The sequence below is a fragment of the Nyctibius grandis genome, chromosome 10, assembly GCF_013368605.1.
Source record: "Nyctibius grandis isolate bNycGra1 chromosome 10, bNycGra1.pri, whole genome shotgun sequence".
Classification (NCBI taxonomy): Eukaryota; Metazoa; Chordata; class Aves; order Nyctibiiformes; family Nyctibiidae; genus Nyctibius; species Nyctibius grandis.
The window spans coordinates 22098225-22112195 of record NC_090667.1 but is presented as its reverse complement, the minus strand read 5'-3'; the positions used below and the strand labels follow the sequence as shown (position 1 = coordinate 22112195).

At 62.6% G+C, this 13971-nt stretch overlaps 1 protein-coding gene across 3 annotated transcripts in view; it reads right to left on the bottom strand.

Annotated features, from left to right (window-relative positions):
• CELSR3 (cadherin EGF LAG seven-pass G-type receptor 3) overlaps positions 1-13379 on the bottom strand; it is a 33358-nt gene extending 19979 nt beyond the window's left edge. For 2 of the 3 annotated variants that reach the window (XM_068409715.1, XM_068409716.1), the window contains exons 1-4: positions 10253-12999; positions 2975-3607; positions 1122-1344; positions 559-674 (exon numbers count right to left, since the gene is read on the bottom strand). In XM_068409715.1, the coding sequence (XP_068265816.1) occupies positions 559-674; positions 1122-1344; positions 2975-3607; positions 10253-12899 (3619 nt within the window). In that variant the 5' untranslated portion in view covers positions 12900-12999. Of the gene's footprint in view, positions 1-558; positions 675-1121; positions 1345-2974; positions 3608-10252 lie in introns of all 3 variants that reach the window. The other variant, XM_068409714.1, reaches the window with a different exon arrangement.
• Positions 13380-13971: the final 592 nt, after the last annotated feature.

Sequence of the window (13971 nt, the reverse complement as noted above, 5' to 3'; positions counted from 1 at the left end):
CCCAGCACACCCGGAGCAGCAGCAGGATGGCTGCCAGGCACTGTGTGCAGGGCAGAGGGGAGGAGCGCCGGACCCAGGATGGGAGGGAAGCCCCAGCTGTTAACACAAGGGCCCAGTGCTCCTGGCAGCTGACCCTGACACCCCCCGGAGCAGGCCCAGTGGCACAGCACCGCACACAGCAGCAGGGGTGAGACCAACGGGACAGCAAATGCCCTCCCAGGAGAGTCCTCCTCTCCAGACTGGGTCACAGCAAGGCAGACTGGCTCATGGTGATATAATGGGGCAGAACAGCAGCGGAGACCCCAAAAGGGTTTGTCCTGGTTTGTGCTCACAACCCCGCTGCTGCACTTGCACTTGCACCCTCCCCTTGTCTCAGGGAGGGTCCTGAGACACACACCCGTCCCCTGTGTCATCCACTGACGCCCACCAACACCTCTCTCAACCCTGTGTCCCTTCGCACAGGCTCCACCCAGGGCAGCACCCCGCTCTCCCCGCTCAGCGCAGGCCCTCTCACAGCTCCCACGGCACAAACACCGCGACAGGCAGGGCCGAGCCTACCTGTGGAGTACTTCAGCTGGACCTGCCCCTGGATGATCTCCACCGCCAGGAAGTCATGCCTCTCGTTCAGGCGCCCGTTGTAGAGCAGGAGGCCGCTGGGCTCCACGGTGCTGAACCTGGGGCAAGGGAGGAAGCGGGAGGGCAGGGTGTGTGCCAGGAGCACACGGAGATCCCCGCTCTCCCGTGGCACACACAACCACCCCAGCACAGGGACAGGGTGAGACCCCGGCCTGGCCCCGGGTGCAAGCCCAGCTGGGAACTTGATCCAGCGGATGCTTTGGGAGCACGGGGACTTGGCATGGAGGCAGAGAGCTGGTGGCAGGGCAGGGCAGAAGCACTGAAGGAAGGGATGAGCTGATGCTAGGGCAGACGTGCCAGGGCAGATTCAGAGCCCTTTGGCTAAAGGTGCCAGGGCAGCCTCGTGGCGAGGCAAAGCCGGTAGCGCAGGGGTCTGGGGAGCACCAGCAGGTCCTTGGACAGGCCCATGGTGCACAAGAGCCGCCAGAGCAGGGCCAGGTGACCTGGCGGGTGCTCGTGTCCAGTGGAGGAACGAGAGGACTCACGAGAGGGTGAGGGTGAGGTGGAAGCGCTGGCGCAGGCCCCGGAACATGATGAAGGACCGCGGTGGGAAGGAGCGCGTGGACACCTCGCAGAAGGGCGTCTCGAAGCCGCCCGCCGGGCACTGGCAGCGGAAGCCCCCGTCGGCGCCGTCGGTGCAGGTGCCGCCGTTGCGGCACACGCCGGGCACGCAGCGCCCCGAGCGACTGTCCACCTCGCAGTTCTCACCTGGTGGGGAGCGAGATGAGAGGCTTGGGACACGTCCCGGCTCGGGGGCACGCACACAGTGGCCACCCATCCGCTCCTTGCCCCAGGAGAGCGGACCTCAGCCCAAGTTTGGGGCAGGGCAGCCAAAGGGCAGGAGTTTGTGGGGTGGCTGGGGGCAGGCGAAGGATGTGACAAGCCAGGTGTCACCCAGGTGTTCCCCAGAGTAGCCAGCAAGCCAGCTACCACCGCCAGCCCTGCAGCCCGAGTCACTGGGCTGGATGGGATGCCAGCTCTGGCTGAAGGGGCAAGTTTGGACCCAGGACGGCATGGGAATGGGAGAGCAGGGGACTGGCCACAGCTGGGCCGTGCAGTCCTAAGGATGGAGAGGCAAGGACAAGCCAGGGAAGTCCTGGCAATGCTGAGAGTGCCTCCTTGGGCACTGCCATCACACAGGCCTGGGACAGGCATCACAGTCCTGGCTCCAGGGTGTCAGGACAGCCCAGTGCCACCAACCTTCCCTGCCAATAGCTATGAAAGTCTCACCCACAGCACCAGGAGCCTCCTAACCCTGCATGCAGGCTCTGATGTAGGAGAAAAAGCCAAGTGGAAACCAGACAGATGAGGGACACCAAATACCCTTGCCCCTTGCTGGCATGGGTAACAGGGATGCCCCAAGCTGGCTCAGCAGGGCAGTGCAGGGGGTCTGGCCAGCCCCTTTTCCTGTGCTGTCCCCACAGCACGCAGGGAACTGCTCAGCTGCAGTCCTACGCCCCGGGCCCTGCTCCCATTACTTGCTCCCATTACTTGCTCCGTGGCACGCAAGGAGGATGAGGAGACAGCATGAAGTGACAGGGAAACGAGTTCATCAACCCTTCTGCTAATGGCTGTTCATGCTTCAAATGCCTGGGGTTAATTACCACTGACTCTGCTTATCTCACCAGGAGCCACCGACAGGAGAGTGGCTCCAAGGCAGCCATCTGCCGCCACGCTCCCTCCTGGCAGGGAGGGCAAGGCAGGGACTCCCTCCCCAGTAGCCACAGGCCACCTTCCCTCACCCCCAGGTTGCCAGTGGCCGGGCATGGGCTCCATAGCCTGTTGGGGACTTGCAGTAACAAGACACTGGCTGGCTCAGGGATTCCCCCCCACGGCTAGGACCAGATCTGCCTGGATCAGATCCTGCCTGGTGAGGCAGCTAGGCCCAGCCTCCCCTTCTGTTTTGGGTGGGCAGCAGCTCACCCATCGCACATGGGGCCAGCGTGAGCTCCACACCCCTGACAGACCAGATGAAGACTGGCACAGGCTGAAACCAGCACTTCAGATGGTCCCAGAGCCCATCACCCCAGCCTCCTTGCCCCAGCCTGGCACGGTCCAGCTTGGTCCTCCTGCTCTGTGAAAAAGGCTGGGAGGTGGTGGCCAGGGTCCCCAAGGGCCCTCCATGCCACCTCCCTACAAGACAGATTTCTATGGCAACCTCAGCCCTGCACATCCAGCACCATGGAGGCATGGAGAGCCGGGAGCAGAGCCGGACCTCTGAGGGAAGAGGGGCTCCGACACCCGCTGCCCTGCTGGGATGAGCACCCCACCATGGTGACAGCAACGCCAAGGGACCCGCTGACCTGTCCCTCCACGGACCCCAGCCCCAGGCACTCACCGCTGAAGTGCTGTCGGCAAACACACGTGTATCCCCCCTCCTTGCGAGTGCAGATCCCACCATTCAGGCAGGGGTTGGAGTAGCAGAGGTTGATCTCCGTTTCGCAGTAGTCCCCGGTGAAGCCCTGCGGGCAGCGGCACCGCAGGCCGGTGATGGGGTGGATGGGCCGAAAGAGGGTGGAAGGGGAGGCGACGAAGGGGGCTGAGCTGTCGAACTTGAGGACAGAGATGCACTTCATGTAGTTCTGGCAGGGCTCCCGCAGGCAGACGTTGTCGTCAAAGGGCAGCACCTCCAGCATGGAGGCCCCCGTCAGTACCATGCGCTTCATGTACAGCTGCTCCTGCAGCTCCTCCGAGCTGAAGTAGCGCCCGCCCCGCGGCGCCAGGGCCGAGAAGCTGACGTTGAGCACCGTGCCGCCCACGTCCGTGTCATTCTGGATGTTGAAGATGAAGATGTCCTCCTTGGGCGTGGCGAGCACAGTGGCCACCCCTTCCAGGAAAGTGGACAGCAGCGGGGAGAGGAAGCGCTCCTGCCACATGTTCTCCAGCCGCACCGTGATGCTGTTGGCCAACATGTCCTCCGTGATGATGATCACCCGCAGGACGCACTGGGCCGTCACGCTGTGGATCCCATCTGTGGGAGGGGACAGGGACATGCTGCAGGTCTTTGCTTGCTGCTTGGAGGGTCTTCTCCCTCCCACCCCGGGGCAGAGCCCTGCACCCCAGTGCAGCCCCCAAAAGGCCCGAGTCCTTGGCTAAGTAAGCTCAGAGCCACAGCCCCGGGGGCTAGTGGGGTGCCACCTGGGCTGGAGGGGAGCGGTCACTATGGCTGCACCTTCTCCTTCCCACCAGGTTCTCCACTGAGACAACTCTCAGGTTCCCTCCTTGTCCTGGATCTCGGCAGCAAACTGAGCTCTCAAGAACAAAGATGCTGGTGAGAATCGGGCAGAAGGAAGTCCCAGCAGGAGGTTGGGCAAACACAGGAGCTGGTGCCAGGGCCTGGGGAGTTTTGCTTCCCCGCTGCGCCCTGTCTGCTCCCCGGCGCTGCCTTTCCTCACGCTCTCCTCCTGCCATTTCCTTCCTCTCTCCTTCAGGGTCTCCCAGGCTTTTGTGCTGGTCTCCCTTCTTCCCCCTTCTCACCATCTGCTCCGCATCTCTTCCTCCCTTGGCCCACCTCCGGTTTGTTTAATTCTCTTTAATCTTTATTTTCCTTGGAAACAAACTCCCTCCCCTCGGGACCCTACACCACACCAGCAGTCTCCCAGGCGTGAACACGAGAGCGTGCCCACGCTCGGAGCGTGACAGCATGCCCGCCTGCTCTCTCCCAGGATCGTGGCCTCAGCCACACGTCGGGCACACGCACGGGGCAGGGGCGCGGGCAGCGCAGCACCAGCCCGGACGGGCAATGGCGCGGCTCCCACCACAGCAGCTGTGCAATTGGGGGCCCCCTGCCTCACCCCACCTACCCAGCTCCCAGAAACCCAGTGAATCCCACGGCCTTGGAAGGTCACACCCTGCTGCAAATCAGGAAGTGCTGGCCAAGGTGGGAGCTGGACAGACAGACAGATGTGACCACAGTCCTGACCTCTCCAGGAGACCCTGCCACAAGCACAGGCAGGCACATAGCCCCCCGCTCCCAGCGGGACACAGACCGCATTTACCCCAGCTGGGGACCTGCCAGGCAGCAAGGCCTGTACCTTGCTCAGATAAAACCCCCACTGGTCCCTTCCAGAGCACAAGTGCCCCAGCCCATTCCCCAGCCTCACCCTGTTACAAGGACCCCGCACCAAAGGTGCCACGGCCTGGCCCAGCCTGCGCTAGCCCCGGAGGGACCACAGTGCATTACTGGTGTGAACACAGAGCTGCTCCTTCACTCACACACCGTAATCTCTGCCCCTCTCTCAGCCTGGGTACGACACCACCCTGTGCTCATCAGAGCAGGGAGGGGACCCACAGCCTTCACGGTGATTGTCCTCAGCTGTGCGCAGGTGCAGCACAGCCCCGTGCCACCGCACCTCCCCTGACCACCCTTCCACGCAGGACGTAACGGCCTGGCACACCTCCCGCACACAGACGCAACCTGGACGGCTGCTCAAATGAGCGCTGCTACCAGGACGCACAGGACGGACTCACAGACTGGACCATTGCCACCAGGCAGCCCTGGCCAGCCCATGCCGAGGCCACATGTGAAACAAGCCTGGCAAACCCAGCCAGACCCTGCTCAGCACCGCTTCATCTCCTGCAACCCAGCGCAAGGTGGCACGAGGGGCAGCAGGCTTCCCGGCACCCCCATCAGCCCCGGCCCTGACGAGGACCAGGGGGTAAATGCCAGCCCCCCATCCCCTGCCCCAGCTCCAAGCCTCATGTGCAAAGCTGCCTTTGCTGCTCCTCCCTTCCCACAGCTGCTGCACTGCAAAGCCCTTTGATTTCCCTCAGCCCCGTTTGAAGTTTGCAGTGCAGGAGGATTTAAAGATTGAAATATTTCCCTTTTTTTCCCTTCTCTCTCTTCTACTCTTCAGAAGGTGAAAGCTTCCTGGCGACCCTGCAAATTCCCACGTGAGCCCCAGCCTGCACGCCGGGGCTGGTGCTCTGGAGATAAGGCTTGCACCGGGCTGGGGAGCAGCGGTGCCAGCACAGTCACCCAGGAGCTAATCTCCTGGAGGAAGGGAGGCTGCTCCCACCCCATATGGAAGCAAGGTGAGAAACCACCCCTCTGTGTGACACCCTGCTGGCTCTGACACGGAGGGCAGCGGGTACCTAACAGCTCCATCCAGCACCTGGCCGGACACACCGGGGATTTAGACCTGCCTGGGCTCAGCGCAGGGAACTGGCATCGTCACCTGCGGCCCCCCCAGGCACCTTCTCTCTCCCAGAGCCTCATGGGCTGCCGAGATCACCCAGCCCTGGGGAGGAAGGAGTGAGGGCAAAGCCACAAGCCTGGCTCAGCCACACTTGGCGTAAGATGCTCCCCAAGCCAGCAGCAGCCTGGCATCCCTCCCTGAGGGACCACCTGGTGAGGCAGCACCCCGGGATGTCACCACTTTGACACCAGCTCCCCGTGTCCCCGCTCCCTCTCCTCTCCCTTTGTCCCCTCCTTGCAGTTTGCCTCTCTGGCCAAGGCAAGTACGAGCTCGGTCTGAGCCCAGCTGCCTCCCGCTCTCCTCTCTCCAGCTCATGGTTTGGCCAGAAGCAGCCACGAGGCCCAGGGGACAGCTCTTGCTCTCCTTGCGGGCTGCTCAGCGCCCAGCAATAGGCAGGCAGACGTCTGCCTGATTTATGGCTGTTATTAGGCCTCAGCTGACGCGATGCCGAGTCCTGGAGCAGGCTGGAGGCCAGCAATGCCTCCCAGGAGCAAGACGGCCGTGGTCGGGGAAGCAGGCAGGCTGCGTGGTGCCCAATGCCTTTGGCATTGCCCAGCCCACAGCAGGAAAGCCCAAGTGCCCCCTCCCAGCTCCCCGCAGCGATGTGGGGCCAGCCCTGGCCCCACAGCCCTCCCCGGTAAGCTCCCCCATAACATGCTGTCCCACCTCAGCATCACGCCCATGGCTGCCCCCGCCTCAGCTCCGTGCAAGAGGAAGCAGATGGTTAAGAGAATGACCTGCTGCAAATGGGGGGGAGCTACCGAAAGAAAGCCCAAAGCTGGCTGGAGGCACTGACCCCCCTGGGAGGCATTTTAATCACGAATGCTCAGCCTTTCTGATTAAATCCTGTGGCTGTAGAGCTGGTGCCTGGTGAATATTCATGCAGCAGAGCGAGGAGCCCTGGAAACATGCCTACATGGAACAGAGCGGGGAGAAGGGATGCTCTAACCCCTGTGCCAGACAGCACCAGGTCATCGTGTTTGCGCTTCCAGGACTGACAATTACCAGCTTCAAAAGCAGCAAAGCTACACAAATAAGAGCTCTGGCTGGAGAGCGGGACGGGCAGCAGGCTCCTCCTGGGGAACTGTGCTCCCAGCCTGGGAATGGAGCTCCAGACCTGGGCTGGAAATTCCTCAGGGGCTGCCAACTGCTGCCCAAGGCTGCGCTACGGTCCCTCCGTGCTCTCCGATCACCGGGCAGAGCCCCAGCCCGCCCTGCGGCACGAGGCATGGGCTCCAGCCAATGCTCCCACCCCAGAGCCATGGAGTCACTGGCAGGGGTTCCCCTTGCCTACAGCAAACATTCTGGCCTTCAGCCTCCTGTGGAGCTCCAGGGATCGGGAACAAGGCAGCTCAGCTCAAACAGCCTCGCTGACCCAGGAGAGGGTTGCACCCCTGTCCTTCACTTGGTGGGACCAGTAGCTCAGACATAGGCTCCAGTGCATCACCACCTGTCCTCTTCTGAGTGGCAGAGCCAGCGTCCGAGAAAGGGAAAGCCACTGCTCTGACTGCAACACCCCAGAGAAGGTGAGGGTGCTGCGGGGACGGACGGGGTAGCTTACACATTTGCAGCTGAGGCACAGTAAAATGCCTCTAAGACAGAGAAGCTAGGGAAGGAGGAGACAGGTATGGGTAAGGTGAGTGTTCCTCACCACTTCTGAAGGGCCTTAGCAGACGTCTCAAGATTTTGATGCTCCTTTGACAGATTAAGAGATCTTGTAAATCAGTAAATCAGACTCCCCTCACACAGCACAAAGTATGAATGTCACTCTCCCGGCAACTATAAAGACAGGGACTAAAATATAATAACCAATAAGACTCCAAAATCATTCCCTAATCAGGAACAGAAATCCGTAAGTCTCCCACCCCTATTTTGTGGTCAGCAGCTCCAGCTGTGATGGACCTAACAGGGGATGAAGCTCCCGAGGTTGGGCTCCTCGAGAGAGGAGAGGCGTTCAAGTTGTGAAAGGCGAGGGCAGCCCTGGGACCCTTCCCTGGCTTGAAAAGATGGCTCTGATGTGTTCAGACATAGAAGTCAGGACAAATGTGCTCTAGGGGGGTCTTGCCTGCCAGGCTGGGATTTTAGGTGAAAAAACTTGGACAAACGGGTCCCCTCACCAGGGCAAGCTCCTGGGCTGCAGGCCAAGGGGAGCTGTGCACAAAGAGCTCAAGGAGAACAGGGGCAACGCAGTAGCCACAGCCGAGTGCGGCTGAGCCTCCACCCTTGCCACCAACCCAGCAGCCTGGCCCAGCGAAACCAGTCTGGAATGGATTAAAGTCAACACAGTGTCAGTCTCCTGCAGTGCCCCAATCTCACACAGTGCTGCCGGCCATGGACACGGCCCCACCACCCCCTGCCCTGCATCCTCAGCGGCCAAGAGCCACTTTTAGCAGCCAAAGGTGCCCACACACTGGTGAAGAGCTGGGGTCAGTTTTCAGGCTGTCAGTCTCCCTGGAAAGGCACTGGTTTGTGATGGCCCAAGTCTTCCCTGCCTCCTACAAGGGGCTGAGCTGAGAACACACACAGCTCACAGGCAGGCAGAAGGGCCCCTTGCCCTGTGATTCAGAGGGATCCAGCCTCCCTCAAAGGGACCGTAAAGCTCACGGGCAGGGCAGGCAGGGAAACCGCTCCCTGCTCGGATGCTGACCCTCGGGGCATCCACCTAGGTGCCATTGTTGCGTTGTTGCCTTCCTCAGAGGAAGGTGCTCCATCGCGGCGCTGCGCCCGGGCAAACAATGCAGCCGGGTCTGAACATCCTGGCTGCCAGCCCTGCAAACCCACCCGCCCGCCCTCCCCCTGCACACAGCGACAGCACGGGGCGGCGGGGCTGCCAGCTGGGCGGGGGGCTTCGAACAATAAACAAGGAAAACCAAACCAGACCTCCACCTCCATAGCTAGCATCAAAGCCAACAAAAGGCCCATTTTCCCGTGTCTTGCTTCCCTCCCAGTACAGCTCTTCCCCTTCCATCTTCTCCCCTCCTTCGCGAGCACACCTCTCCCGGTCTCCCTTCCCACTGGAAGATGACGACACTGTGATTGAGGTGGCTCGGCGCAGGACTTCGGGACGCGATTGTCTCCTGCCTTTGTGCAGGGTTAAGTGTGCGAGGAGGCAGGGCTTGCATAAACACACTCGGGCAGAAGCTGGAAAGGTCAAAACCACCCCCCATCTCCAGCAATGGGCATGTGTGCGCCTGCACCCGCTCTCAGCCAGCCCTGCGGTTACAATTAACCGCCAAAGAGCCCCAGTCCACCCACGGGCTGGTGCTGGCCATGCAGGATTGCCTTGAACAGGTCTTCTCTTAAAGCCCTCGCTCCATCTTTTGAAAGAAATCCTCCCTTTGCTGAATAAGACAGAGAGGAGAGGGTGAAAAGGGAGGGCAGCTGGTAGCCGAGGATCAGAGGAGCATCATGATGTAACGTACGGCTCCCCAGGCACTCTCGGTAATTTGGTGCTTGGCCCCTCCAAAGAGGGCTCCTGCCCTCCCTCCCCCAGAGCCGCTCCTCGGTTCAGCGATGGACGGACGCCTCCATTTCAGATCACGCATCCACGAGCAAAGAAAGGCTGACGGTGAAGGCAAAGCTCAGGCGGTGGGGAGCTCCAGGTCCAAACCCCGCCTGCTCGCAGACAAGCCCCTCGGTCCATCTTTGCCCTACCCCCAGCCTGTCTGGAGGGGACCCCACCACTCCCCAAAGCCATCCCGGCAGCTACCGCTAGCACCTGCGTTTGGATACTCCGGCAACACACACGATGCGAGAGTTTTAAGCGCCGCGCTCTGAGGTTTGTCTCAGCTGTCCCCTGCAACACTAAGTTGGCTGCAGTAAGGTGGTACCAGGTTTTAGAAGCTGCACCAGCAAGCGCAGGTGTTGGTAGGTGCCACAGCCAGAATCTGGATGGAACCGTTTGCTACCAGCAGACAGGTATTTTTAAGAGGGCTCCCTCCATGCTGAGTTCAGTCCCTCCCTCCCAAGCACAGCCAGGGAAGCGCTCGGTCCCAGCAGGGAGAAGAGTTACCTAGGCTTGGGAGCAAAGCAGTGTGCCAGCCCCTGGGCTGGCAGCTTGGCCACCCCAGGAACCGGCTGCTTGCCCGGCCAGACCCCTACGGCGTACGTCACAGCGTCGCTGGTGACAGCACCTCCAAAGGTGTCTCGCTAGCAGCTACAAGCGATCCTCACAGCTCAGTAACGATGCTTTGTTCTTGCAGACCACCTCCAGTCTTGGCCCCCCGACCAAGCGCTCCCCTGCAGCACGCCCCTGCTGCCACCCTTCACAGCCCCTCCGGTATTGCCCGATTTGAAGTGACTCCCAATTCAAACCTTGTTGCCGGTCCCCAACCCGCCCCCCCGATGCAGAACAGGCTGCCCGAGGGGGACCACACAGAACCCCCCGAAGGTGCTGCACTAAAGGTTTCACACCCTACCTGTGACAGTCACCAGCATGGAGGCCACGAGTGGACGGTTGTTGTCCAGCTTACGGCTCAGCCTCAGCTCCCCGCTCGACTGATTCACGATCAACAAGTGCAGTTCATTTCCCCGCTCAAAGGTGTAGAAGAGGCGGTCGGACACATCTGGGTCATAAGCTGGGACCTTCCCTATGACCCCCGAGGGGAAGGTGTTGGACTTATTGGACACATAGTTATTGAACAGGATCTGGAAGTTCTTGAGAACAGGGCTGTTGTCATTCTGGTCAATGAGTTTGATGTGGACCGTGGCTCTGCTGACCAGAGGGGCAGAGGTGGCCTGCACTACAATCACGTACTCAGGTTTTGTTTCATAATCCAGGTCTATCAGGGCTGTGAGTTCCCCAGAAAAGATGTCCATCTGGAATATCTCGGGGATGTTGCCTTCCACAATTTGGTACATGATCTGGGCATTGGGTCCCTCATCCGGGTCAACAGCCGTGATTTGGGCCACGACAGAGCCTACGATGCTATTCTCCTTTACCAAGACCTCAAACTCCTCAGCAGGAAAGACAGGGGCATTGTCATTCACATCCTGAACGGTAACCTGGATGTGGACAGGAGTTCGCTGAGAAGGGATGCCCCTGTCCACAGCGTACGCAGTCAGCTCGTAGACGGGAACGTTCTCACGGTCCAGCCTGCGGACAGTGCGAATGATCCCCGAGGTGGGCTCTATGGTGAAGTCTCCATCCCCGTCCTCCCCATTCTGGAAGGTGTACTGCACTCGCCCGTTGGTGTGGGCATCCCGGTCGGTGGCAGAGATCTGGAGCACACTGGTGAAGGGAGGTGCATCCTCGGAGATCATGCCCTGGTAATGAGGGCTGACAAACTGCGGGGCATTGTCATTAACGTCATTCACCATGATTTCAACATAGGTGGTGTCCGCTTTCTGGGGGATCCCGTTGTCCTTGGCAGTGATAGCCAACGTGTAGGTGACCTGGTCCTCATAGTCCAGCTCTGCCTGGAGAGTGATGGCCCCAGAGTCTGGATCGATGCGAAACTGAGGGACGTTGTCTTCTAGGTAGTATGTGATGCGGGCGTTTTCCCCCACATCATCGTCTGTGGCACTAATCACCACCACGGTGCTGCCCACGGGCCGGTCCTCATTGATGCTCACAGAGTAGTGGGCACTCTGGAACACGGGCCGGTGCGTGTTGGCATCGGTGATGTTGATGTGAACGTGGCAGTTGTCACGCAGGGTGCGGTCAGAGGCCGTCACGGTGAGCACGTAGCGCCTCTCCTGCTTGTAGTCCAGCGGCAGAGACAGAGTGATGAGCCCCACCCCGCCTTGCGTGCTGATGGAGAAGCGATTCCGTGTGTTGCCTCCCGTGATCTGGTAGGTGATGGCGCTGTTCACGTCCCGGTCGATTGCTGTGACGCTGAGGACGCTGGTCCCCACGGCTGCGTCCTCGTTCAGGCGGATGAAGTATTCCTTCTGGGTGAACTCGGGGCGGTTGTCATTGACATCCATAACAGTAATGGTGACGCTGGCGGAGGCAGATAAAGATGGAGAGCCATGGTCCCGAGCCTCCACCCCAAAAAAATAGTGCTCGACTGACTCCCGGTCCAAGGGCCCGCTGACCGTGATCCACCCCGTGGCACTGTTCACCACGAAGGGTGTGTCAGCCGAGACCCCCGTCAGTTTGTACTCCAGGCGTGAGTTCTCGCCGTAGTCTGCGTCCACGGCCTGGATGTGGATGACGGAGTGCCCAAGAGGAGCGTTCTCCAGGACGGAGATTTGGAAAGGGGTGCTGACAAAGATGGGGGCATGGTCGTTGATGTCCACCACCTGGATGCTGGCCATGCCGGTGTTGTTAGAGAGAGGAGGGCGCCCCGCGTCCTGAGCCCGGATCCTCAGGGCGTACTCCCGCTCCACCTCAAAATCCAGCGGGGCCACCACCTGTATCTCCCCAGTGACGCTGTCGATGGAGAACTGGCCCCGGCTGTTCCCGCTGATGATGTTGTAGTGGACCAGAGCGTTGTTGTCCTTGTCCAGGTCCGTGGCAGTGACGCGCAGGATCTCAGTGTGGGGCCGTATGTCCTCCCTCACCTGGACGATGTAGCGCTTCTCGCTGAACTGAGGGGTGTTGTCATTCTCGTCAAGGACCGTGATGTAGACCTTGACCGTGGCGGAGCGGGGCCCCGGCTCCCTCCCCTGGTCGTTGGCCTCCACCACCAAGGAGTACCTCTCCATCTTCTCCCTGTCCACCGGCCCGCTGGTGGTGATGAGTCCGGAGCGGGGGTCGATCTCGAAGACGGCGTGGGCGGCCCGCTCGTTGACGAAGCGGTAGCGGATGTTGGCGTTGGGCGGGGAGTCAACGTCGGTGGCCCGCAGCTGCAGGATGGGGTATCCCTCCTCCACGTTCTCCCGGATGGTCTCCCGGTACTCGCCCTGCTCAAAGACGGGGTCGTGGTCGTTGCGGTCAGCCACGGTGATGGCCACCATGGTGGTGGCGGAGAGCCGGGGCGTCCCGTGGTCGGCGGCCGTCACGCGGAAGTAGTGCAGCTCCATGCTCTCCCGGTCCAGGGGCTGCGTGGTGGTGATGAGCCCGGCCCGCGGGTCGATGCTGAAGAGCTCCCGCGAGCGGCTGTTCACCAGGGCGTCCATGGAGTACACCAGCCGCCCCGCCTCGCCCCCGTCGGGGTCCTGCGCCGCCACCGCCACCACCGCCGTCCCCGCCGGCTGGTTCTCCGCCACCTCCGCCTGGTAGTTGTACTGCGGGAACAGCGGGTGCCGGTTGAGGGCTGCGCGCCGACCCCGCCGCCCCGGGGGTGCCGCCGGGAAGGGGAGCGGGCGCGGCGGGGCGGCGCGGGGCGGGCAGGGCGGCGGGGAGCGGCGGCGCGGCGGTGCGGGCAGCCCCGGGGGCACCGCCACCGCCCAGCACGGCACGGCGGCGGGGCAGCCCCCGCGGGCCGGCGGACCCCATCCCGGCGGCGGCGGCGCGGCGGCCCCCAGCCCGGGGGGGAACAAAGGGAGCAGCAGCAGCGGCAGAAGCAGCAGCAGCGGCGGAGGCGGCCCCCGGTGGTGGCAGCAGCGGCGGCGGCGGCGGCAGCGGCCCGGGGCGGCCACCGGCTCCTCCGCCGCCATGGTGCCTCGGCGGCCGCCGCCCGGCCCGGGCGCACGGCGGCAGGGCTCGGCGCCGCCCCCGCCTAGCGGCGGCGATGGCCGCCCCCCGCGCCGCGCCGCTGCCTCTGGTGACGGGGGTGGTGGCGGCGGCGGCTCCTCCCGCAGCCCCAACATGGCTCCCACCGCCCCGCCCCGCCCCGCCGCCGCCATGTTGAGGGCGGGCAGCCGCCGGCCGCCCCGATCCTCCGCCCCGCTGCGGGCGTGCCGCCTCCCGGGGCCACCGGGCGAGCCCTCTGTGGTAGCCCCGGTGAGAGGCGTAAGAGGCACCGTGCGAGGGACGTGTCCCCGGGTGTCAGCCGCCATGTGCAGCACCCCTGCCCCGGTGCGAGGTGTGCCCAGCCTCGGTGAGAGCTGCCCGCCGTGGTGCAGAGCGCGCCGGCCCTCACGGGGGGCACGGGCGCTGCCAGCCGCCTCACGGCCACCATAGCTGCCCCTCCAGGCGCGGAGCCCGGCGGTGCCGGCTCCGGTGATGGCTGCCGGTGGTACGGCCCGGCCGCCCCTCGCCCTGGCACGGCACGGCGCCGGCCGGTGCCTGGCGGCTGGGGTGTGACGG